Here is a 25,085-nt window from a genome sequence, read left to right as displayed (position 1 = left end):
AGGGAGGAAGGGAGGAAAACCTGGCAACGGGGTGGGGGTAATTTCCCCTTCCCACCCGCCCTGTATACAGACAGGATTTGGTACAGGCCGGAAAGGGGGAGGGAACTATGTGGCCCTTATGGTACACTCCTAGTCAGATATGGTACTATCCCGTGAGGGGTGCCTTTGCTATTACTTAGTCCCCCTAAAATATGGTACAGTCCCCGAAAGCCAGTATTTAACCCGGCCCACAGCCCGCCCCGTTCAGCTCCAGTCTCCTTGTGGCGCTTTCTGCCTCGGTGTGAAATAGCTCCTGCCGGGCTCCTCATTGCGTGCGGCCGCGCAGGGCGGGGTTTCCGGTTCCGCGCGCTCGCGCCCTCCCCCTAGGGCTGTGATGGCGGCGCTGGGGCGGTGCGCGCGGCGGGGACTCCTGCTGTGGGGCTTCCCGGCTCGCGGGTCTCGCGGGGGGTCGGGCCCGGGGGGCGGGGCCGGGACCGCGGCCGCGGTTGTGACCCCGCCCTTTGCCGAGCAGCCTCCGCACCACGAGCCGCACGAGGAGGCGATGGGCGTGGCGGCGCTGCGCAAGGTGAGAGGGCGGGGAGCTGTGGGCCGTAGGGCCCTTGGGGGCGGGGCTGGGGCTGGGGCTGTTGGGGAGGGGAGTGGTTTGGCGGTGTCCGGGCGGGGCGTGCTGAGGGGAGGGGTTTGGAGGTGTCCGGGCGGGGGGTGCTGAGGGGTGGGGTGTGAGGAGGGGAAGGGTGTGGTGGTGCTCAGGATGAGAGCAGGGGGAACTGGGGAGAAGAGGAGGGAGGCAGCAGGTTGTGCTGGGTGTGAGGCAGGAGGTAACGTTAGGAGGTGGGGGCTTGGGCAGGGGGTGCAGCAGTTCATAGAATCATAGAGTACTAGGACCGAAAAGGGCCTTGAGAGGCCATCGAGTCCAGTCCCCTGCCCCGACGGCAGGACCGACCACTATCTACACCCTCCCTGATAGACATCTATCTAACCTGTTCTTAAATATCTCCAGCGAGGGAGATTCCACAACCTCCCTTGGCAACTTATTCCAGTACTTGACCACCCTGACCGTTAGGAACTTTTTCCTAATGTCCAACCTAAACTTCCCTTGCTGCAGCTTAAGTCCATTGCCTCTTGTTCTCTCCTCAGAGGCCAAGAAGAACAAGTTTTCTCCCTCCTCCTTATGACACCCTTTAAGATATCTGAAAACTGCTATCATGTCCCCCCTCGGTCTTCTCTTTTCCAAGCTAAACAAGCCCAGTTCTTTCAGCCTTTCTTCATAAGTCATGTTCTCCAGACCTTTTATCATTCTAGTTGCTCTTCTCTGGACCTTCTCTAATTTCTCCACATCTTTCTTGAATTGGGGTGCCCAGAACTGGACACACTGTGCCAGCTGAGGCCTAACTAGCGCAGAGTAGAACGGAAGAACGACTTCTCGTGTCTTGTCCACAACACACCTGCTAATGCATCCCAGAATCATGTTCGCTTTTTTTGCAACAGCATCACACTGTTGACTCATATTTAACTTGTGATCTACTAGAACCCCTAGATCCCTTTCTGCTGTACTCCTTCCTAGACAGTCTTTTCCCATTTTGTATGTGTGAAACAGATTATTCCTTCCTAAGTGCAGCACCTTACATTTATCTTTATTAAACTTCATCCTGTTTACTTCAGACTATTTCTCCAATTTATCTAGATCATTCTGAATTATGACCCTATCCTCCAAGGTTGTTGCAGCCCCTCCCAGCTTGGTATCATCTGCGAACTTAATAAGCGTACTTTCTATGCCAATATCTAAATCATTAATGAAGATATTGAACAGAACTGGTCCCAAAACAGACCCCTGCGGAACCCCACTTGTTATGCTTTTCCAGCAGGATTGAGCACCATTAACAACTACTGTCTGGGTATGATTAGCCAGCCAGTTATGCACCCACCTTATTGCAGCCCCATTTAAGTTGGATTTGCCTAGTTTGTCGATAAGAATATTATGCGAGACCGTATCAAATGCTTTACTAAAGTCTAGGTATACCACATCCACTGCTTCTCCCTTATCTACGAGTCTCATTATCATGTCAAAAAAAGCTATCAGGTTGGTTTGACATGATTTGTTGTTTACAAAACTATGCTGGCTGTTCCCTATCACTTTACTACCTTCCAAGTGCTTGCAGATGACTTGTGCTTGCAGTTGTGGGGTGTCTGGGGGAGGAGCAGGGGGACCTATGGGGGAAGGGTTCAGGGTTGTGAGGCAGAGGGTGGAAGGGTGAAGCGCATCCTCCAGGTGGGTGTAGGGGGAGCTGAAGGTGCAGGGTGCATGGGTTGGGGAGGGGGCAGGTGGCATGGGGCGGGAGGGATCTCAGAGTGGGGGACAGGTGTGGTGAGGGGAGTCCAACTTCAGGCTGTAGCCTGAGACCCCAAGATTCAGTTCTTGGCTTGCAACAGGCTCCTTGTCTGACTTTGCACCCATCCCTTGGCTGGTCTGTGCCTCAGTTTCCCTTCTGTATGGTTGGGGTGAGGTTTCTGAGCTGCCTGGATACTGGGAGGATAAGAGTAAACAGCCTGGAAGCTGGGGTTTCCATGAGAGATGAGGGGTGGTTGGGGAGCTGGGGAAAGGGTGGTAGGGCAGAACTGGGGTTGGTGGGGGAGCAGCAGGAGGAGGGGGCAGTAGAGATCACTTGCAGAGGGTGACTGTGGGGCTGACAATGAGGGGGTGGAGATTGGGGTCAGATTAGGGTGCCCAGGGCATGTGAGAGCGAAATGAGCTGGCAGAGACAGTATTACGGGGGGAGAGCCCTGCACAGCTGAGGGGCCATCCCCTCCCCTTGCCCCAGTCACCCCCCCTTAGCACCAGCCGCAGCGGGCGGCCCCAGTCTGAGAACTCATGAGCTCTGCACGTCAGACCCATGGCAATAGGCACCTCAGGCTGCTGCAGAAGGGGCCGGGATCCAGGACTCCTGGATTTTCTCTGTGGGTCTGTGAGTGGAGTTAGGGGATAGTGGCTAGTCGGGGGAGGGGTGGCCAGGACTCCTGGGTTCCTTCCTGGGATCTGCCTGTTCAGAGGGGCTGCCGCCCAGTCTCCTTTGTGTATCGCCCTTGGTGGGGGTCGGACGAGGTCACATGCGAGTAACGCTGCCTCAGAAGGGCCCTGTGTCTAGCACCAGGCTGCTGCCTGGCTCTCTGCACCCTTGTACTGCCAGGAAGATGCCCACGCCGCCCCCCAGTGCCATGCTGGAGCTACTCTGTCAGCTTCCCGGCAGTCCCCAGCAGCTCCCTCTATGGGAGCGGCAGGTGGCTCTGCCAGCTGCCCCAGGGCCTGGTGCCACCGGGCTGGCCAGTGGGGGTTCAGTGCCCTGCCTCGTTGACTTCGGTGCCTACAGGCCTTGGGAGCCACTGTTCCCAGCCCAGTGCCGTGGGAGGGGAGTGGGGGAGGTTTGGTGTCCAGGCTTTGATTCTGGGGGTGGGGGCCAAGGACTGGGACTCCTGGGTTCTTCCCTAGCTCTGTAAGGTCGGGGGGAGTCTGGGGGAGCTGGACTCCTGGGTTCTTCCCTCGCTCTGGGACGGAATGTTTTCTAAGTCTTTATCCTGGCCTTGGTGTCCAGCTCCCTCCCGCCCCCCTGACTCAGTTTCCCTGTTTCGATTCCCCTGTGTGGCCCATGATATGAGGGTTGCAGATGGTGCCAAATGCGGAGCCAGCTACAGCCAGCCCTGGCCATAGGCCAGGAGGGGGATTTGGCTCTGGGGGCTGCTGGAATGGGGAGACCTGCTTGACCTATGGCAGTGCTCTGGTCTCTGCTCACTCAGGACACCTGTGTTCCCTCCCTGGTGGTGTGGGAGGAGTGGAGGGGCAGGAGTCAGGACTCCTGCATTCTCCCTGGCTCTGGGAGGGGAGTGGGGTCTCATGAGTTGGCAGCCACCCTGGACCATTCCCCTCCCCCTTTGAGTCACCTTTGGCCTGTTGGCTTCTGCCCATGCACCAGTCTTCAGCTCCCATGGGGTCCTGCCCCACTGCCCCACCCCACCACACACAGCAGGCCCATGCTGTGTGCTACTCTGAGGGTTGGGTGGGCCATTCCCTGCCCCAGGGTGTTAAACTCTAGCTGGGAACCTGCCAGCTGCAGCCAGCCTCGCACCAGGGCTGTGCCTGGTGAGGGTTTGCAGCAAACCCCTTACCTCCCCAGCAGGGGGTGCCGCACACTGATGATCCACACTGATGGTGGTGTGCGTGGCCAGTCCCCAGCTGCCTCATGCCAGAGGTGGCTGCATCCCAGTGCTGGGGAAAGAGCAGGGTGGGGGAGAGCACTGGAGGACAGAGAGAGGCTGCTTTGGTGACTCACCTGTGGGGCAGCTGCTGCAGCTGTGAATCACAGCTGTCCTTGATGCGCTAACGGGCTCCTGCTGAGGGAGGAGCTGGGCTGTCTGGGCTTTGGAGCTCCTCCACTTGTGGGAGGGGGGCGGCGAGCTGGGTTATTTTAAGTCTAGCTCCCTCTCTTGCTGGGGCCTCCCAAGCCAGCCAGCACCTCCCTGGCCTTGCCATCACATCACTGCCTGTTCAAACTGCGTGGAACGCCTGCTTCCGTGGGCCAGGGCAAAATCCAGACTCCACTCCCAGCCCCTCCTCACTCCCCTCCCAGATTCACTTGTGAGCGGCTGGGGAATCCAGCTGCTGCCTGGGGAGCTGGGGGAAGGGGTGGTGGAGAGGGCTGGCAGAAGTGGGGGGGGGGGGTTCCCTACTCCCTTGAATCCCAGCAGGGATAGTGCAGTTATGTTAGCATGGGAGGATTCCAGTGAGCTGGGAGGACAGGTGGCTTGGCCCCTAGCTGCAACACAAAGGCCTGGCTGGATTACTCCCTGCCCCATGCTGACATGCAGCCACCTCTGGGGCAGTCTTCTGGAAAACAGCCACATGTAACAGCTCACCCAGTGCAGAGATGCAGCCACCAGTGGGCTGGGGTCAGGTGGCCAGGCCCCAAGGCAGAGTGGCTTTCAAGGGAGCGGCTTGCACAAGTGCAGCTGAACATCCCCCTTGTTCTCATGCAGCTCAGCCGGCACTGGCCATGCTGACCCTGGGGAAGGCGGGAAGCCAGGACTCCTGGGTTCCCTCCCTGGCTTGGGGGAGCAGGGGCTAATGAGTTAGCTGTGGGGCTGGGAATGAGGACTCCTGGGCTCCAGCCCTGGCCCTAGGAAGCTTTTGGGGGCAGGGAGGGTGTTGTGTGATAGCACCAGTCTCGCTCCCTGCAGTAGCAGCCCTGGGGGTGCAGCCCCCTGGTTCCTTTCGTGGAGCTGGGAGGGATGGGGGCGCTGGCAGGGGCGGGGCGATGTCATGGGGGCTGGCTGACAACAATGGGAATAATTAGCTCCTGTTCCTGGTATGTCAAGGATGCCTCCCCCGCACACCCAGCACTGCCTCACACACCCCAGCACGCCCTCCCCTGCAGTTGGGGTGGGGGCAGCCTCAGTGGAGCTGGGCTGTGGTGAGGGGTAGGGGACTGGGCAGCAGGGTGCTCTCCTCTGGCAGGCAGGGCTGGGTGCTGGGGGGAGGTGGGCTCAGTGGGGGGCACTCGCCCCCGGCAGCTGGGGATGGACTCTGTGCAGTGGGGTGCTCTCCCCTGGCAGGCAGGGCTGGGTGCTGGGGGATGCTGTGCTGTGGGGGGCAGGGAGCTCAGCTGGGGGCGCTCTCCCCTGGCAGGGCTGGACACTGGCGGATGCTCTGCTGTGAGGGGGGGCTGGGCAAGGGGTCAGCATGGGGCACCCTGCCTTGCCAGCCTGGCTGGGCACTAGGGGATGCTGTGCTGGGGGGGGGGGTCAGCAAGGGGTAGTTTCTCCTGGCAGGGCTGGGTGTTGTGGGGGGTGATGTGCTGGGCGGAGTGGTTGAGGGTGATTTCCCCTGCCAGGGCTGGGGGAGGCTCAGCTGGGCGGGGGTGTTGTCCCTTGACAGTCCAGCTGGGCGCTGGGTGTGTCATGCTGATGGAGCCAGCTGCTCCATTTCTGATCTTTATTGGCTACAGCCCCGCCCCGCCCCGCCCCAGAGGTGGCAGCATCTTTGCACCAGACAAGCTGTCCCTGTGTGAAGTTGGGTGTGGCTGCCCCGGCCCAATGTTCCCAGAACCTGCATCTCTGCACCCTGCTCTTCCCTGGAGCTGGCTCTGCCCTGCACTGCGCCAGCTGCTGGGGGGAGGGCAGGGCAGCTGGTGCAGTGCGGGGGTGGTGGTTCAGCGACCCGCGTGCGGGGGTGGTGGTTCGGCGACCTGCTTCTTGCCTGACTCATGCTAGCTAGAGAGTGGGTGAGGGGACACAAGGCAAAGCCAGGCACCCCCAGCTCTGCAGCCCCCTCCTCCCAGACCCCGAGGGAGAACCCAGGAGTCCTGGTGCCCATCCCCTCTGGCTCTAACCACTAGCTATCACTACCCTCACAGAATTGGCAAGGGGGGACCTGGGAGTCCTGCTGTGTCTTCACCACTAACTGGTGCAGGCAAAGCTGGTGGCAAATGGGGACAGGCTGTGGGGGCTGGGGTGGGGGGCTCTGGCTCACAGGCAGAGGTAGGTGAGTGGCAGGATGTGGGGTGCACTGCAGGCCTGGGGGCATCACAGCTGCTATGGGAAGGGCACAGGCAGGGACAGCTCTGGCTGGGGAGTCCCTAGGGTGCCAGGGGGCATTGGGGGTGCTAGATGGGGTTGGATTGGGAGGTGGTGGTCAGTGGAGTGCCAGGCTGGGGGCAGCAGGGCAAGTCCCCCTATGCTGTGGCATGGGCAGGACAGGAGCTGACCCCTGTCTGCCCCCCAGAACCCTGACTACCATGGCTTCGACCCAGACCCGGTCATGGACCTGTGGAACATGCGCCTGACCTTCTTCTTCGGGGTCTCCCTCTGCATCACCGGGGGGGCCGTCTTCCTGCACTACCTGCCAGACCACGGGTGAGTGGGGTGGGCCCAGGCAGCCAACATGGGAAGCAGCAGAAGGGGGCTGGGAGCCCCGACTCCAGGGTTCTCTCCCCAGCTCTGGAAGAGGAGGTGGATCCAGGGGCTTTGGTGCCAGGATGCCTGGGTTCGCGGTGGGGGGGGGGCAGCGGGGCTGGGCCTCGGGAGCTCTCGGCTTTGCCACCAGACGGAAGTGGCAGCAGCATAAGTTGCTTTTCTTTTGCTGGCTCTATGTGCGTCAGCAGCCCCCCTCCCCACCTCGGAGCATCTGTCCCCCCCGCCCCGCAGGGCTAAATATACCACGCTGGCTGGCAGGAAGGAGCAGTGCAGCTCCCCGAGAGCAGCCAGCCATGGCCTGTCCCTGTGCCCGGCTGCAGGGCTAGGGGGCACTGTGGGGCAGGGGCCCAGCTCTGTGGGCCAGCCTCCGTACCTGGCTGCAAAGCAGGAGGTGCTGCCCTGTGCCAGGGCAAGGCGCTGTGGGCTCAGCAGTGAGCTGGGAACTCTGGCTGAATGCCAGCCAGGCGAGTGGTGAGAGCGGCCTGAACTCTCCCGGGTGTGCGGGGAGCGCGTGTTCTCACTGGTTGCTGGTGGTGGGAGGCCGGGGCTGGGACATCTGCATCGCAGATGTCCCCCATGGTGCCCCCACCAGCCCTGGCTGAGAACAGGGCCCGTGGGGCTGAGTGAGTGGCTGGCATTGGCTGGGAGCTGTGTGTTGACTCAGCTGCTCCTGGCGTGGAGAATGACCTCTTGCCCGACAGCGTCCAGCCCTTCCTGCTCCCCCAGCGCTGCCGAGGCCCCTCACTCCTGACCCATGCTCCCTGCCAGCCCAGCTGTTCAGTGCTGAGGCAGCCTGGCCTGTGCGCCACACCCTACCCTGGCCCAGCTGCATGCAGGCACCTGCTCCCCTCAGCCCCTCCACGTTGGGGGCCTGCTGGACTCTTCTGGGCTGGGGCCACTCCCACCAGCTGCTCCATGGACTGCCAGGTGTTGTTTCAGGGGCAGATCCAGTGCCCTGGCTCTGCCCATGGCTAGCTGTGCTCGTGGCTGGGTGGGAGTGGGAATGGGGCAGGGGCCTGTCCCCTCTGGGGTGCCAGCCTGGACAGCAGGTGGAGGGGAGACAGGCTGGCTCCAGGGAGTGGTCAGGCGGGGGGCTGGGCTGGCATCTGGCTGGTTCCCCACAGCGCCCGCTCTCTCTCTCTCCCCAGCTCGCGGAAGTGGGCACGCCGGGAGGCCGAACGGCTGGTGAAGGAGCGGGAGCGCCTGGGGCTGCCCCTCCTGGACTCAAATTACTTTGACCCCAGCAAGCTGGTGCTGCCTGATGAGGACGAGGAGTGAGGGGTGCTGGGCCCCTGCGCCCCCCTCCTTTGGGCTGTGGGAATAAACCTGTTAAGCCATTTGGCCCTGCCTCTGTGTCTGTGTGGGGTGGGGCAAGGATCTAGGACTCCTGGGTTCCCATCCTGTGCATGGGGGAGGGGGCTCTGACTTACCCAGGTGCTGGTTGAGAGGGTTCTCTGGGATCAGCCCAGGTGGCCCAAGTTCCGCCTCTCACCCTGTTCCCTCTGCCTGTGGGTGAGGGGATGGGGCTGTTCCCTAGCTGCTCTTCCTGCCCCCCCCCCCCACCCCCTCGGGTCACTGCATCTTGGTGTGGGCAAGAGGTGAAGGTAGGAGCAACAGGATGCACCCCCTCTGACTCTGCATTCCCCATCCCTCTGTGTGCCCGCATGCTTTCTGTCCCCTCTCCCTCCACCCCCCACAGCTGCCTCTACCTCACCCTAGCCCCCTGCCCCTGCCTCCCCAGGGCTCGCTCAGCTGCCCTCATTCTCTTGAGGAAACTGAGTTACAGTGAGCCCGGGAGCGTCAGATGCTCACTGCCCCTCGCTGGCAAGACTGAATGCATACATCCTGCCACACTATCCCTGAACCTGAGAGAGGACCCAGGCACCCTCTTCCCCCGCACCAGGGGCAGGACCTAGACATCCCTCTGCAGCCAGCGAGCAGACCCAGCGGTCCTGCCTTCCCCGCCTCTTGGGAGCGGTTCTGCTGACTCTGCTACGCACCTTCTTGCGTCAGCCCCAGTTCTGTCCTGCTGCTGCGGTGGCTGCTCTGCTGGTGGCAGGGCCAGAAATAGCATCCCAGCCCCAGGCGAGCATTCTGGCGGCATTGGGGGGGGCTGGGCCTCAGCTGTCCCCCCGCCAGGGGCTGCAGGGCTGGGCCTGGGGCACCAGGGCTGCCCAGTGTTGTGTGTGGCTGCTTCCAGCTGCTCTGCCCCAGAGGTGGCTGCAGCTAGGCTCCTGCAGGTTCCCATGCGGGGGGAAGATGGTGGGGTCTAAATGGAGGGTTGGCCCCTGTGGGAAGTTGGGCGGGGGCTTTGCTGTTACCTGCCACGAGTTGAGCTGGGCTCTGGGAGATGGCGGGGGGGGGGGGGAGGGAGCATTTGAGCCTGGTCCGGTCCAGCGCAGCAGGAGGGAGTGGGGTGGGGGTCTGGAACGGGGGTGGAGGGGGCAGGGCCGTGAGCTCGGCAGACCCGCCCGCTGTGACTCTGAAGTCCCCAACGAGCCGCTTCCTTCTCCCGCCGTGTGCGGCCGGGGCCGCGGGACCCGAACCTCCCGGGGGCGCAGAATAGCCCAGCCCCGCCCAGCTCCTCGCTCCCAGGGCAGGGAGCGGACCCAGGCGTCCTGCCCGCCCCCCGACCTATTTCTCTCTCGCTCCCGCTCCGCCCCGCGCCCTCCAGCGGCCGCTCGGCTCCGCGCAGCTCCGGGTGGGGCTGGGCTCAGTCCCCGGCGGATCGGGGAGCCGGGAGCAGCGCGCCGCAGTCCGGCCATGCTCCCCTCCGCCCGCGGGCGGCGCTGACCGCCCCCAGCCCCAGGTAGGGCGGGGAGGGGCCGGCGGGGAGCGGGACGCCTGGGATCCCTCCCTGGCCCCGCGAGGGGAGCGGGGGCTAGTGGTTAGAGCAGGGGGCTGGGCGCCGGGACTCCTGGGTTGACTCCCAGGCTCTGGGGTGGGAGGGGGAGGCAGGGCTCCTGGAGTCTGTCCTAGCTCTAGGAGGGGAGAGGGGGCGAGTGGTTAGATCAGGGGGCTGGGCGCCAGGACTCCTGGGTTCTCACCCTGAGCCCTGGAGGGCAGTGGGGGCTGGTTGGTGGAGCGTGGGCGAGGCTAGGAGCCAGGACTCCTGGGTTCACTTGCTGGAGGGGGGGGGCACAGAGAGTTGTGGTTAGAGCAGGGAGGTGGGGGGGAGTGTTCCCTCTAAGTTGCCCCCATGGGTTCACCCAGCTGGTTTGCAGTGTCACAGCATCCCAGCTGGTGGTGCACATCTGCACGGGCCTCCAGAACAAAACTTATTCCACCCATGGATGGAAAACGGGAGCAGGAGCCCGGATGCCTGGGGTCTCAGGGCTGGTGGTTACGCTGGGGTGGGCTCTTGTCCCCCAGGGGGTGGCTGCTCCGGCGAACCAACAGGTGAAGTTTGGCCAAGTCGGAGGCAGCTGGAGACTGGCTCTTTGGAGGGGGCCTGTGCCCCAGGCCGGCACTAGGGGTGCTGTGCTGTGCCATGCCGTGGGGGGCAGGGTGCTGGGGGGACCCCAGGTTACTCGCTGACCCTGGCGGCTCTCACTCACCTCCAGGTGTTCTGGGCATTTTCTGTTCTCAGCCGCTCCTCTTCCAAGCCTGCGTGCAGCTGTGGCGTTGGTCACCCTGTGTGTGCACAGTTGTGATGTGTGTCACACTGTATGCCTGTGTGTGGTCATGGTATCTGTCGCACTGTATGTGTGTGTGCAGTTGTGTTGGTCACACTTACACATGCGGCTGTGCTATCTGTCACACTGTATGTGTGTGCAATTGTGGTGTTTGTTGCACTGTGTGTGCGCCGCTGTGATGTCTGTCATACCATATGCATGTGTGCAGTTGTGGTGTCTGTCGTGTGTGCACACAGTTGTGTCTGTCGCACTGTGTGGATGCAGTTGTGTTGGTCACACTGTGTGCACCCAGCTGTGACGTCTGTTGCACTGTGTGTGTGTGCAGTTGTGGTGTCTGCCACGCTTTGTGTATGCTTGGTTGTGATGTTGGTTCCACTGTGTGCTTGTGCATCCCCTGCTGGAGGGACTGGGCCCTGCAGTGTGTGCGGATGCGTAGCTGGAGTGTGGTGGTCTTTCATTTGTTGTGCAGCTGTGACGCTGTGTTGTGTGTTACTCTGCATCCGTGCAGGTGTGCTATGTGGTGTCTTCACGCCCAGCTGTGTTGTGTGTCTGATTCGTTCTGGCAGTAGCCGTGTTGTGTTTGAATGTTGGGTACAGTTGTGCTGTTCGTGTGGTTACTGTGTGTTTGTTTCATATGTTGTGTTGAGTGGTGGGGGATTGTTTTCATGGTCTGCGTATGTCTGCAAGACTGCGGTCTGCTGTGTGTGTTGCAGTGTGTGTGTGTGGCTGTGCTGTGTCTGTTGCATTGTGTGCTCCTGGCTGTGGTGCATGTGTCACTGTGTTGTAATCTGTGTTTGTCGCAGCATGTGCATACAGTTGTCTTGGTATGATATTGATATTGCCATAACTGTGCAATCGTGGTTTCTGTTGCAGAGAGTATGTGCAGTTGGATTGCGTGCATGAAAGTGTGTGCTGTTGTGGTGTGTGTATCACAGTGAATGTTCATGACTGTGGGGTGTGTGCCTGCAGATAGGGGGTGTTGCAGTGTGTGCGGTGGTGTGGTGTGATTGTGTAGTTATGCAACTATCACAGTGCATGGGAACAATCGTGTAGTGTGTGTGTATTGTGTGGTTGTGGGGGTGTACGTGTGGTGTGGTGTGTGTCAAAGTTTGTGTGGGATGGGGTGAGTGTGGTGTGTGGAGCTGTGGTTTCTGTCAGTGTGTCAGTGTATGTGTGCAGTTGTATATGGCGTGTGCAGTTGGAGATTTGTGTGGTGTGAGTCGTTTGTGTGGTGTGCATGTGTTCAGCTGTGTCATGAGTATGTGTGTGTGAGTGACTGTGGTGTGTGGAGCAGAATGTGTGCACAGTTGTGGAGGGATGCCACAGTGTGTGCAGATGTGCGGGTTGTGCGTTGCAGTGGGTGTGGGGTTGTGGAATTTGTCACGGTATGGAGATGTGGGTGCAGTTGTGGGTTGTGTGTTGCAGTGGAGTGTGTGGTTGTGGAGGGGTGTAGCATGTGTAGAGTTGTGGGGTCTCTGTTGCAGTGCAGAGGGGCTGTGAGGTTTGTGTTACAGTGGATGTGTAAGGTGTGTGCCAGTGGTTATGTGCAGATGTGGGTGTGTGTGGTTATGGGGGTTGTGCTGCCATGCAAGAATGGTTGTGAAATTGGGGAGCGACTGTGGGGGGGTGTCAGTGTATGGGCAGTTGTGTGATGTATGGGGTGTGCATGGAGTTTGAGGCGAGAGTAGAATTACAGGGTGAGAGTTACAGCCTATGTGAGGGAGTGGACTGTGTGCAGTTGTGGGGTGTGTTGAAGTGGTTGCACAGTTGTGGGATGTTTGCCAGTGTGGGTGGGTGTGAGGGGTTGTGGGTGTGGTTGTGGGTTTGTGTCACTGTGTGTGTCGTTGTGGGGGCGTGTTGCAGTAGATGTGCAGCTGTTAGGTGTGGGGGTTAGTGGAGTGTATGCCAGTATGTGTACAGTGGTGGGGCTGTCGCAGTGGGGGGATGGTTGTGGGGGGATGTGGCCATGAGGTGCTTGTTGGTTGAAGAGGGCTCGTAGGGGTGTGGTTGTGGAGTGTCTGCACTGTGGATGTGGAGTTGCGGGCATGGGTGCCAGCTTGTAAGGTTTTTTTGGGGAGTCACAATGTGAGGAGCTTTGAGGGGTGAGTTTAGAAATGTGTGAGGTGGTGGTGTGTGTGTACACAGTGAGTGGGTTATGTTTGCAGTGGATGTATGGTTGTGGGGTATGTGTGTGGAGGGTCGGGGTCATTGGTGTGTGTGTGGTTGTGGGGTGTGAGTGTAATAGATATGTGGGTTTGGAGTGGGGAGATTGTGGAGAAAGTGTGCAGTGGGTGTGGGGTGTGTGAGGCTTTGTGGTGTGTGTTTGTGCAGTGGGTGTGCAGAGTGCATGTGGTTCTGTGTGGGTTGTGAGGTTGTGTGTGTGTGCAATGGGCATGGCATGTGTGCACAGTGGGTGTGCGGGATGTGTGTGTGGTTTTCTGGGGTGTAGGATGTGTGTAGAATGTGAGTGTGGAGTGGCTGTGCATTGGGTGTAAGATTGTATGTGTGTAGTTGAGTGAAAGGTTGTGCAGGATATGTGTACAGGTGCAGTTGTGTGTGTGTGAAAGGTGTGGGGGGGAACCGGATATGTGGGGGTGTGCGGTTGTGCATGTGTGAAAGGTGTAGGGGACAGGATATGTGGGGGGTGTGGCTGTGTGTGTGTGTGTGAAAGGTGTAGGCGACAGGATATGTGGGGGTGTGCAGTTGTGTGTGTGAAAAGTGTGAGGGGACAGGATATGTGGGGGTGTATGGTTGTGTGTGTGTGTGAAAGGTGTGAAGGGACAGGATATGTGGGGGTGTGCGGTTGTGTGTGTGTGAAAGGTGTGGGGGACAGGATATGTGGGTGTGTGTGGGTGTGTGTGTGTGTGAAAGGTGTGGGGGACAGGATATGGGGGCTGTGCAGTTGTGTGTGTGTGTGAAAGGTGGGGGGGACAGGATATGTGGGGGTGTGTGGTTGTGTGTGTGTGTGAAAGGTGGGGGGGACAGGATACGTGGGGGTGTGGTTGTGTGTGTGTGTGAATGGTGTGAGGGAACAGGATATGTGGGGGTGTGCAGTTGTGTGTGTGTGTGAAAGGTGTGGGGGGACAGGATATGTGTGTGTGTGTGGTTGTGTGTGTGTGTGAAAGGTGTGAGGGGACAGGATATGTGGGGGTGTGTGGTTGTGTGTGTGTGTGAGGTGTGAGGGAACAGGATATGTGGGGGTGTACGGTTGTGTGTGTGTGTGAAAGGTGTGGGGGGACAGGATATGTGGGGGGGGTGAAAGTTGTGGGGGGACAGGATATGTGGGGGTGTGTGGTTGTGTGTGTGTGTGAGGTGTGAGGGAACAGGATATGTGGGGGTGTGCAGTTGTGTGTGTGAAAGGTGTGAGGGGATAGGATATGTGGGGGGTGTGGTTGTGTGTGTGTGTGAGGTGTGAGGGAACAGGATATGTGGGGGTGTGCGGTTGTGTGTGTGTGTGAAAGGTGTGGGGGTACAGGATATGTGGGTGGGTGTGGGTGTGGGTGTGGGTGTGAAAGGTGTGGGGGACAGGATATGGGGGCTGTGCAGTTGTGTGTGTGTGTGAAAGGTGGGGGGGACAGGATATGTGGGGGGGTGTGGTTGTGTGTGTGTGTGAAAGGTGGGGGGGACAGGATATGTGGGGGGTGTGGTTGTGTGTGTGTGTGAAAGGTGTGAGGGAACAGGATATGTGGGGGTGTGCAGTTGTGTGTGTGAAAAGTGTGAGGGGACAGGATATGTGGGGGTGTGTGGTGTGTGTGTGTGAGGTGTGAGGGAACAGGATATGTGGGGGGGTGTGGTTGTGTGTGTGTGTGAAAGGTGTGGGGGGACAGGATATGTGGGGGGGTGTGAAAGTTGTGGGGGGACAGGATATGTGGGGGGGTGTGGTTGTGTGTGTGTGTGAGGTGTGAGGGAACAGGATATGTGGGGGTGTGCAGTTGTGTGTGTGAAAGGTGTGAGGGGACAGGATATGTGGGGGGGTGTGGTTGTGTGTGTGTGTGAGGTGTGAGGGGACAGGATATGTGGGGGTGTGCAGTTGTGTGTGTGAATGGTGTGAGGGGACAGGATATGTGGGGATGTGTGGTTGTGTGTGTGTGTGAGGTGTGAGGGAACAGGATATGTGGGGGTGTGCAGTTGTGTGTGTGAATGGTGTGAGGGGACAGGATATGTGGGGGGGTGTGGTTGTGTGTGTGTGTGAGGTGTGAGGGAACAGGATATGTGGGGGTGTGCGGTTGTGTGTGTGTGTGAAAGGTGTGGGGGGACAGGATATGTGGGGGAGTTGTGTGTGTGCAGGTGTGTGTGTTGGGGGGTGCCGTGTACCTGTCTGGGTTGTGCGATGTGGTTGTTGGGTGCCGCTCTCCCCTCAGGTTACACCAGTTTTGGCTCCTGTTACATTCAAGCTGCTGTATCTGGGTTGCCATGGCAACAACCGGGGTGATGAGCTGGGGGGGTTGGAGAGCTCTGGGTCCATCTGGCCGGTTGTCACCAATCAGTGCCCCCCGCCAGCCCCGCCACCGCCACCCCACTGGCCTGGCCCGGCCCGGCCCGGCCCAGTCCAGTCATCTGTTGGATCCCAGGCAGCAGCTGCTGCCTGTAGATTTCATGCCCTGAACCGGGGTCTAGTGGGAGTGGGGGGCTGGGAGCCAGGACACCTGGGTTCTCTCCCCAGCGCAGGGAAGGGAATGGGAACTAGTGGTTGGAGCTGAGATCCAGGACTCCTGGGTTCTCTCCCAAGCACTGGGAGGGGAGCAGGGCTGGTGGTTAAAGCAGGGGGCTGGGAGCTAGGACTCCTGGGTTCTCACCCTGGTTCTGGGAGGGGCATAGGCGCACACCTGTGGGGGGCGTGGGGGTGAGCAGATACCGGCCCAGACAAGAAGGGAATTTCCAGGGGACCTGACATCTGAAACCCCGCAGCTCTTCCCAGCCCCAAGCCAGGTCCCATATGGAGCCCTTCCAGCCCCGTACAGCAGAAGCCATGGGGGGCCTGTGACTGTGTCTCCCCCCACCCCCCCAGGATGCCGTGGGGGTGTCTGCAGCTGCGGGAGGAGAAGAGCTACAATACTGTGGCTGACATCGCAGACAAGTACGAGATCGGGGAGCTGCTGAGCGTGTGAGTATCAGGGCCGGGGGCCTCCAGCTCCCCACAGCCCCTCCCCTGCCTCAGTTTCCCTGAATCTCTGGCAAGGGGATAGTTTTACCCAACTCCAGGGGAGCCCCCTGAAAATGCCTGGCCCTGGGATGAATGGGCCAGGCTGGGGCCCCTCACTGCTCCCAAGAGCCCACGGGGACAGTGCAGGGAACATCGGGTTGGGCACAGGGACAACGGTGTGGACAGAACCAGGCCCTGGCACTGCCCGTCCTGGTGGTGGACATATGTGCCTACCCCAGTGGGATGACACCTGGGGGGGCTGGGCAATTACTGGGGCATCCTGGGGCCTGGCTGAGATGCTGCATGCCTGCAAGGCAGAGGCTGTCCCAGTCCCTCCCCGTGTGCACCAGTATCCCCAACACAACACACACCTGTTGAGCTGGCCTGGCCTCCCAGCCCCTCCATCTGTGGGTTGATCCAGCTCTGTGCCTCTGTGCAGCAGAGCCGGACTAGGTTAGGTGGGGCAGCCCTGGAGGACACCAACTGGCAGAGGAAACTGAGGCACAGGCCGGGCAGGGAAATCCCAGTGATTCATACACTCATCACAGGTGGGCTGCGAGAGTTACATGGGGCAGGATGCAGGGGAAGCTGGGGGGCAGGGCCCTGCAGAGGGCAGCGGGGGGCTGGGGGGTTACAGGGAGCGGAATGCACGGGGAAATAGGGGTCCAGGGGGCTCTGAGACATCCCCCCCACAGGAAGGAGTTCTGCGAGCTCTGCCTGGCCCGGGAGCGCCGTACGGAGCGGCTCGTCATCTGCAAGCGGTTCCGGAAGCGGGACGGCCGGAAGGTTCGCCAGGCCGCCCGCAACGAGATCCTCATCCTGAAGATGTAGGTGCTGGGCGGGAACTGCCCCCGGGCTCCTGAGTCCCTTTCCTCCAGCCCCAGCCCTGCCTGTGCTGGGTGGGGGGTGGCGCGGGGGGAAACTGAGGCAGGCCAGCCTCAGCATGTCCCTGTGCAGCGGCACCATTCTGCCCCTGCCACGTCTCTGTTGGCCCCAGAGTGCGCCAGTCTGTCCTCCCAGCACTGTGCCTTTGGGGCAGGGGGCCATGACTGTCACTGGGGTTCCCCTCACCTTCCCCGAATGTCTCCGGCCTCCAGCCAGCCCCTCCCCTTCAGGCTCAAGGCTGGGTGAGGGAAACTGAGGCGGGCCCAGGCCTCTGGGCCCTTCAAGGCTCTCTGCTGTGCCTGGTTCCCAGCAGCAGGGGGAGGGGGCATCTCTGTAGCTGGCAGGGGAGCAGGGCAGGCCAAGAGGGAAGTGGTACCATTGGTTTGACTCCTCTGTTCCCCTCCCAGGGTGAGTCACCCCAACATCCTGCAGCTGATCGACACTTTTGAGACACGCAAGGAGTTTTACATCATCCAGGAGCTGTGAGCATGGGGGGTGACCCCAGGGCTGGGGGGTGACCCCAGGGGTGCAGCATACCTCGGGGCTGGCGGGGAGAGGAGACCCTTTGGGCTGGGAGTGGCGGAGGGTTCTCTGGCCGAGGAGAATGCCAGCGTTTGGGAAGGAGTGGTAGGGCTGATCCTGCCCTGGGAGCAGAGGGGATGGGTACAGGTGGTGGGCAGCCTGGAATGGGGTCGCTTCAAGGGGCTGTCCCAGGGCTGGGAGGTGGCATGATGGAGAAAATTCCCTGGCTAGGCGCAGGGGGATCCAAGGCTGTGGGGGGCCTGGGGTCCCCCAGGCTCAGCTGGCTTGGTGCTGCCCCCGCAGGGCAACAGGTGGGGATGTCTTTGACTGGATCCTGGACTTGGGCTGCTACACGGAGCGAGATGCCAGCAGCCTGATCCGGCAGGTGCTGGAGGCCCTGGCCTACCTGCACAGCCTGCACATCGTGCACCGCAACCTCAAGGTCAGGCAGCTGGGGTGGCTGCCCCACTCCAACTGTGCCCACTGGGCCCCACGCCCTGACCCCAGCCAGGGACAGAACCCAGCAGTCCTGGTTCCCAGCACCTCCCCACCCCACTCTAACCTCTAGAGCCACTCCCCCGCTGGAGATGGGGAAGGAGCCCAGGAGTTCTGGCTCCCAGCCCCCGGCTCTAAGCACCAGACTCCGCTCCCCTCCTGGAGGGGAGGGGAGAACCCAGGTGTCCTGGCTCCAGGGTTTCAGGATGGTTTGCGGGCTGGTTTCTCTGGCTCACATCCTCCCTCTAGCGGCCACTTCTGTGCGGTGCTGATGGCGTGTGGGAGTAAGGGGGGGGCAGGCTGGCTATGGGATGGGTCCTGTGGGGTAGGACAGCCTGGGGAGAGGGGTAGCAGAGTGGTGTGGGGGAGGGGTCGATATGGGGCCAGCAGGGGAGGGGTTGCTGTGGGGCTGGTGCTGTGGGGCTGCTGGGGGGTCTGACACCTGGAGCTCCCCCCCCGCAGCTGGAGAACCTGGTCTATCACACCCAGCAAAGCCACACCAAGGTCGTGCTCCGGGACTTCTACCTGTCGCGCTTTGAGAATGGAGCCATCACGGAGCCCTGCGGGACACCCGAGTACCTGGGTATGGCCCCTCCCCCTCCCACTCCGAGTACCTGGCTACAGTCCTCCCATTCCCCTCCACATACCTGTATATGCCGCCCCCCGCATACCTGGGCACAGCTTCCATCCCCCTCCCCTGCCATGTACTTGGGTACTGCCTCCACTCTCAAAACCCCGGCTAAGACCCCCCCTCCCCACCCTAAGTATCTGGGTCTGGTCCCCTTGTGCAGCTGCACACAGTCTCCCTCTTCTGCCAATACCTGGGTAACCCCCGAGTACCCGTACTTCCCCCCACTCCCAGCACCTGGGCCCATGCTCCCTCAGATAGCTGGGCATTCCCCCCCCAGGTACCTCCTCCTTCCTGCCTGCATACCTGGGCACGCCTCCCAAGTACCTGCGCCCCCCTCACTGAAGTATGGAGGGTTCAGAGAACCCGCAGCCAGAGGCGACTTCCAGTGAGCCAGAGGGACAGAAGGGTTATGAGGCAACAGGGACACAGTGTAGAACAGACTTCTCAGCCCAGGAACCAGGAGCCACCAGTAGCATCCCTCTGAGGGACAGTGGGGCCCAGAGCTAGGGCCTGGCCCTCCTCCTGCACCCCGTGCCAACCCAGACTGCCCCACTCCCAGCCCCCCAGCCAGGCCCCTCCTGCTTCCTGGGCATCAGCCGCTATATATGTGCGTAGCCTCCCTCAGTGGGCGTCACACCTGTGAGTCCCATCACCACCTAGGTAACGGTGCCGTGCCCAGGGAAAAGTCCTCACTTGGGCACGTCTCCCGCCAGGAGAGTGAACCAAGTGGGGTCCCTCAGCCAGTGACCTGGGGAGGTTCAGGCCCTGCTCCGGGGGAAAGCTTGGGCAAGCCCACGGCGTGGTCCTGCAGGAGCAGCTGGGTGCAGCCAGGTCGGGGGAGAGAGGTCAGTGCACATGGTGACATGCTGCCCAAACGGATAAGGCTGCAGTGCTCCACGGGCTGCCCCGGGGCCAGACATGACTTTGTGGAGCATAGTTCTGCCTCCAGGGCGGCAGCTTCTCCCACTGGTCTCTCCCCTTGTCGCCCACCTTCATTGGCATCAGCGCCCAAGGTCTGCCTGTTGGTGAACACCACAAAGGCCTTCTCACAGTCAGGTTTACCAGCACTGGGGCCCTGCCCAGGGCCGCCTCCAGCACACAGAGCCCCCAGGCACTGGTCGGTCCAGACCAGCTGGTCCGTGGTCCAGCTTCCCCTTTTCGCACAGCTCCATGAGGGGGGCTGTGATGGAGCTAACATGGGGCACAAACCTCTGGTAGAACCCTGCCATCCCCGTGAAGGCCTGGACCTGCTGCTTAGTCTGGGGCACCGGCCAGTCGCTGGCAGCCTCCACTTTAGCTGGCTCTGGCTTTAAGCAGCTGCTGCCCACCTTGTGGCCCAGGTAGGTCACCTTGGCCATCCCCACCTCGCACTTCGCCACCTTCCTAGTCAGCCCGGCCCCCTGGAGTCGGGGCAGCACCTGGCTGGCCTGGGACACATGGTCCTCCCATGTCTGGCTGCAGACACAAATGTCACCGATGTGAGCCAGGGTGAAAGCTTCCATCCCCCTCCGCAGCTGGAACGCAGGTGCTGGCCGGTGCCCCCTTGAGGCCCACAGGCAGGGCCAGGAACTCAGAGATCCCCAAGGGGGTGACGAGCGCCGATTTGAGCCGGGCATCTAGTGAGGTCTGTGGTGGTGTGGCCGCGAGATCCCCCGGCTAGTCCAGGAGGGCGCCAGGCCTGGGCCTGGGGTGGGCGTCGGACATGGCGATGGCACTGAGCTTGTGACACCCAACCGGATCGACCCGTCCTTTCTGGGGAGCAGCGCCATAGGGGAGGCCCACACGCTGGAGGGTGGCTGGATGGCGGAGCTCAGTAGGGCACAGTGCAGTGGAGCACAGATGAGATGAGCCGACCCTCTCCTGTTGCTGCCACTGCCTGCTACCACCCCCACTGCGCCCTGCCCCACATAACCCTCCTCCCTCCCATCCAGGGGACACCTGGGGTGGCCCCCAAGGCACAGAACCTGGGGCAGCCGGCCCAGTGTGTCCTATGCACGGGACAGTAAATATTTTAGGGTCCCACTGAACCTCTCCACCAGCCCATTGGACTGAGGGCGATAGGTCGTGGCCCAGGTGGGCTGGACCCCACACTTCCCCCACCAGCCCTGGGTAGGGCTGGCAGAAAGTTGGACCCCGGGTCTGTGAGGCCCAGCATGGGAACTCCACTGTGCTGAAAATGACCAGCCCCGCGGCCTCGGCAGCGGCAGGGCCACTGCCTGGGGCAGCGAGCGGTCAAATCCACCCACCAGGACGTACTCCGCAGACGGCGTTGCCGTGCTGGGCCCCCCATCTCCAGAGCCCCTTCGCAAAGGCTTTTCTGTGCTGGGCAGTGGCCTCGTGGCTGCTTTCCCCTTGGCCCGGGCAGAGCGCCCCTCACTGGCTCTGGCTGGTGCTGACCAGGGCATTGTGGGGATTTGCCTGGCCAGCCCTCCAGGCCACCCACATCACCACCCCAGTGGTAAGTGACAGTGTGCCTCCGCCTCCTTGAGGCCGTCCTTGGCCCCCCATTTCAGGTGTACTCTCACCACGTGCCCATCAGAGACAGGTGGGTGCCTGGCTCCTGGGGGCCCCTGGCTCTGAAGGTAGGCCCTGTCCTGCTGGGATGGGAACCGGTGTGGGCCATGGGGCAGCGTTGGACAGGATGGGACGGGAGCTGGCGTGGGCACCAGGGCCGCATTGGACGGGATGGGAGGGGAGGCTGGTTCCTTCCTGTGCTCGTTGTCCCCCAGCCGGGCAGTGAGCTGGGCTTTGGCGAACGTCCCACTGTGTAGCTCCCTCACCTTACCCAGCTCCAGATGGCTGGAGGCCATTGCCCCATGGCCCCCTGGGTGGAGGGTGCACAGACCAGTGCTGGCAGCACCCCAGGATTCCCAGGAAGAGCCCTCCAGAGTGCTGCCTCCTCCGGAGTCCCCCGCAGGGGATATGGTGCTGGACCCTCTGCCCTGGCACCGCACCTCCCTGGCCTCGGCACACCTGGCTCTTGTTAACCCAGCTGTGTTTTGCTGCTGCCCAGTCACTTACTGCCAGATGTTCCATCCATGGGGTGCAGCACATCCCACTTTTGGCACCAGCATCACAGAACTGCTCAGGTCCTGCACACCCACCCGCAGCCAGAGGCGATTCCCAGCCAGTGGAGGGGGCAGAAGGTTATTAGAACAGACTTGTCAGCCCAGAAACCAGGAACTGACAGTGCCATCCATCTTGGAGAGGGGGGAGCCCAGAGCTAGGGCCTGGCTCTTTCCCTGCACCCCGAACCAGCCCAGCCTGCCCCACCCCCAGTGTCTGGTCCCAGCACCCAGCAAGCCCCTCCTTCCTGCTTCCTGGCCACATCCCTACCACGGCTGTTGTGTGCGTGCAGGAGGCTGAGGTCGTCTTCCTTGCATCTCTGACTATAAAACCCAAGCAGTCCTGTAGCACCTTCAAAATTAACAATTTCATTTATTAGCTCGTGAGCTTTTGTGGGGTCTCACCCAGGCACACTCATGACCTAATAAATAAAATTGTTAGTTTTTAAGGTGTTACAGGACTGCTTGTTTATTTTGTGATGATATGGCCCCAGGCAGCTATCCCTCTGAGGGCACTGTGCCCAGGGAAACTGAGGCACGCACCCAGGGTTATGACAGGACCGTGGTCCTCACTTGCAGTATATTTATATGGTCTCCCCCCCTTGGGAGGGCTGCTGCCCTCCCATGCCCCAAGGAGATACACAGCCCCTCGTGCCTCAGCCCAAACCTCCCTGGGGTGAAGAGGAAATACCCCGCTGGTGAAGGGGCGTGGCACATGCACGGGTCCCGTAGCCCCTTGCCGGCTGGCTGGGTGTCTTTGGGCCTGAGGAGCTGGTTTGTGGGTAGGGGGCTGCACCGGGAGCTTAGGGAACTGCTCGCAGAGTGGTCTCCAGCTCGGCTCGCTGAGAGTGGGGCGCGTGCGGGGGGCACAGGGCATCTGTCACACGGGGTACGAATCCCTCTGCTCCTCAGCACTGGCTGTGGCCCCCACCCCTCAGCTCTTCCCCTGGGTACCTGAACTGGGCCCTCCCCACCCTGTCCTGCGTAGGGCCCTCCGCTCCAACGGAGGGGGCCCTGCCTGGCCCTCCCTTGGGTATCATTCCCCTCCCCCACCGTGGGGACCGCTGCCCCTCCTCCTCCTCCCAGCTGGCCTGTCATGCCTGTGGGTCTCACCCCATCTCTCTGCCCCCAGCCCCGGAGGTCATCGCTCGGCAACGCTACGGCCGCCCAGTGGACTGCTGGGCAGCAGGGGTCATCCTCTTCATCTTGTGAGTGGGGGCTGGGGAGGGGGAGGAGTTGGGTCCAGGGCTCGGGGGTGGGGGGCTGGGGCTGAGGGAGGGGTTGGGGTCAGGTCCAGGGCTCGGAGGGGGGCTGGGGCTGGAGGGAAGTGGTCGGGTCCAGGGCTCCAGGAGGGGGCAGGGCTGGGGCTGGGGTTCCAGGGAGGCAGGAGGTGGGTGTCAGAGTGTCCCCGGGGGGTATCAGGGTCCCCATGACACCTCCTGGCATCCCTCCGCCACAGGCTGTCGGGGAACCCCCCGTTCTATGCCGACACAGACCAGAAGTCTGGCCGGGGCCATGACCGGCAGCTCTTCCGACGCATCCTGGCTGGGGACTACAGCTTCGATCCCCCCTACTGGGATGAGATCTCCCCTGCCGGTGAGTCCCCTGCCCCCCACAGCACCCCACTGTCCCCATCAGTCCCAACCTGCCCTACTGGGATGAGATCTCCCCTGCCAGTGAGTCCCCTGCCCCCCACAGCACCCCACTGTCCCCTTCAGTCCCAACCTGCCCTACTGGGGTGAGATCTCCCCAGCTGGTGAGTCCCCTGCCCCCCACAGCACCCCACTGTCCCCTTCAGTCCCAACCTGCCCTACTGGGGTGAGATCTCCCTGGCCAGTGACCCCCCTGCCCCCCACATCACCACACTACCCTGCTCCCACCCTGCTGGGATGAGACCTACTCCACCTGTGAGATCCCCCCTGCCATCCGCCAACTCCCTAGAGTCTGCCCCACTTCCCCCCCGCCCCAATCTCCCTGCTACTCTGGGATGGGGGGGAGACCTCCTCCTCCCTGACCTTCCCCCATCCCATTGTAGCCAAGTCACTGGTGTCGCAGCTACTGGAGGTGGATCAGGACCAGAGGATCACAGCACAGGAGGCCCTGGGGCACATCTGGTGAGTGGGGGGCAATGGGGGAGGGGCAGGAGAGTGAATGGAAGGTGGGCATGTGGGAGGGGCAGGCCATGTGGGCATCACATGGTCTGAGCCTGCTGGGGGGTACGTGGGCTGGTCTGGCCGGTGCTGTGGGGGGGTGTCCCCCTGCTGCGGAGCCTCAGCTGGAGACTCTGGTTTGGGGACAGCTCCCCCCAGCCTGCCCAGGCTCAAGGCTGCCAATGTTTTTCCCCCACTCCGGGGCCTTTCTGTGCCTCCCCACTGTACATCCCCCAATCACCCCTACACATCTCGGCTGATCCCCATCCATCTGCCCCCCATCCACGGCATCACCCTCCCTCCACACTGGCCCCCAGGATTGCCGGCAGTGCAGCCGCGGAAAAGAACCTCAAGGAGGGAGTCTGTGCTCAGATCCGGAAGAACTTCGCCAAAGCCAAATGGCGGGTGAGTCCCCCCGGGGTGGCAGAGGGAGCCGTGGGAGCTGGGCAGGGGACTCTGCCTTGGAAGGCAGGGCTGGGTGCTGGGGAGGGGTTCAGTGGGGTGGGGAGTAGAGTCAGGGGCTGGGCAAGCCGTTTCTCCCCTCTCAGGAAGGGCCAGGAGCTGTGGGGTGCTGTGGGGCAGGGAGAGGGGTAGTGGCTGGGCAGGGGGCTGTGGCTTGGAAGGCAGGGCTGGGTGCTGGAGAGGGGTTCTGTGGGGTGGGGGTGGGGTCGGGCTGGTGCTCCCCTCTCAGGAAGGACTGGGAGCTGTGGACTGCTATGGGGCAGGGAGCAGGCTGTGGGCTGGGTAGGAAGTGCTCTCCCCTAGCAGGCAGGGCTGCACTGTGGGGCAGGGAGCGGGCTGTGGGCTGGGTAGGAGGTGTTCTCCATGTGCCATGGGGCAGGGAGCAGGACCTGCAGCGTTGTGGGGGGACAGCACGGGGAGCCCTGTGTGACCGGTTCCCTTCTCCCCACAGAAGGCCATTCGAGTCACCACCTTCATGCAGCGACTTCGCGCCTTGGAGCCTGGCACCCATCCCCTTGTATCACCCCCAGAAGTGCTGGTGGAGGGGGCCCGCCCCACAGACCCCCCCACCGGGCAGCCAGCAGGGCCCACTGAAGACCTGACGGAATAACCCCTTTGTACAGCTCCGTGCACCTGGATCAGACCCAGCACCCCCAGAGGGGAAAGGCCCCAGTCCCATTCCCTGACCCCACCCCAGCCACCCAGTCCCTGCCCTTAGGCTGGAGTGGAGCAGGATGGGGAATGGCCATGGGTCCACATGCTGCCCCAGCCAGCCTCCCGCCCTGAGGCCAGCTGGGAGCCGGCACACCTAGCAGGGATGGATGGTTGTGGATCCTGTTCCCAGCCTGGCTTAGCCCTCACCCCGGCCCAGCTCAGCCAGGAGCAAGATGTGCATACCCATCTTCCAGGCCGGCTGCATGTTTTATGAAGATGCTATTTTAATACGGAAATCCCAGGCTGCCCCATCCCCTTCCAAGTGGGCCCTGCGCCCGACCCAGCCCTTGCAGGGAGCCTGGAAGTGACAAAATAAACAGAGGATCTGTCTCTGGCAGCTTTTCTGGACACTTTTTCCTCCCTTGTTCCTCCCAAGGGATTGGGGAAGGGAGAGGACAGGAGAGAAGGCTGAAGACTGCTAGC

General features: G+C 61.7%; 2 protein-coding genes across 3 annotated transcripts; both read left to right on the top strand.

The window, feature by feature from the left end:
* The first annotated feature begins 349 nt into the window (after positions 1 to 349).
* Positions 350 to 8,301, top strand: NDUFB11 (NADH:ubiquinone oxidoreductase subunit B11). Its single transcript, XM_075017587.1, has 3 exons — positions 350 to 565; positions 6,770 to 6,900; positions 8,109 to 8,301. Exons 1-3 carry the CDS (start codon positions 374 to 376, stop codon positions 8,236 to 8,238), a joined length of 453 nt encoding a protein of 150 aa, XP_074873688.1. The 5' UTR covers positions 350 to 373; the 3' UTR covers positions 8,239 to 8,301.
* Positions 8,302 to 9,662: 1,361 nt separating this feature from the next.
* LOC142025071 (caM kinase-like vesicle-associated protein) lies at positions 9,663 to 24,958 on the top strand. 2 transcript variants are annotated; one of them, XM_075017529.1, is made up of 11 exons: positions 9,663 to 9,769; positions 15,604 to 15,699; positions 16,434 to 16,565; positions 17,031 to 17,105; positions 17,449 to 17,587; positions 18,103 to 18,223; positions 22,469 to 22,544; positions 22,796 to 22,932; positions 23,372 to 23,450; positions 23,804 to 23,891; positions 24,400 to 24,958. In XM_075017529.1, the coding sequence occupies exons 2-11, from the start codon at positions 15,605 to 15,607 to the stop codon at positions 24,556 to 24,558; spliced, it is 1,101 nt and encodes a 366-aa protein (XP_074873630.1). In that variant the 5' UTR covers positions 9,663 to 9,769; position 15,604; the 3' UTR covers positions 24,559 to 24,958. The 2 variants fall into 2 exon arrangements, with proteins under 2 accessions (XP_074873630.1, XP_074873631.1); XM_075017530.1 differs by lacking the exon at positions 17,449 to 17,587.
* Positions 24,959 to 25,085: the final 127 nt, after the last annotated feature.

The sequence above is a fragment of the Carettochelys insculpta genome, chromosome 22 (genome assembly GCF_033958435.1).
Source record: "Carettochelys insculpta isolate YL-2023 chromosome 22, ASM3395843v1, whole genome shotgun sequence".
Classification (NCBI taxonomy): domain Eukaryota; kingdom Metazoa; phylum Chordata; order Testudines; family Carettochelyidae; genus Carettochelys; species Carettochelys insculpta.
The sequence above is the reverse complement of the archived record's forward strand: the minus strand, read 5'-3'. Positions and strand labels throughout refer to the sequence as shown.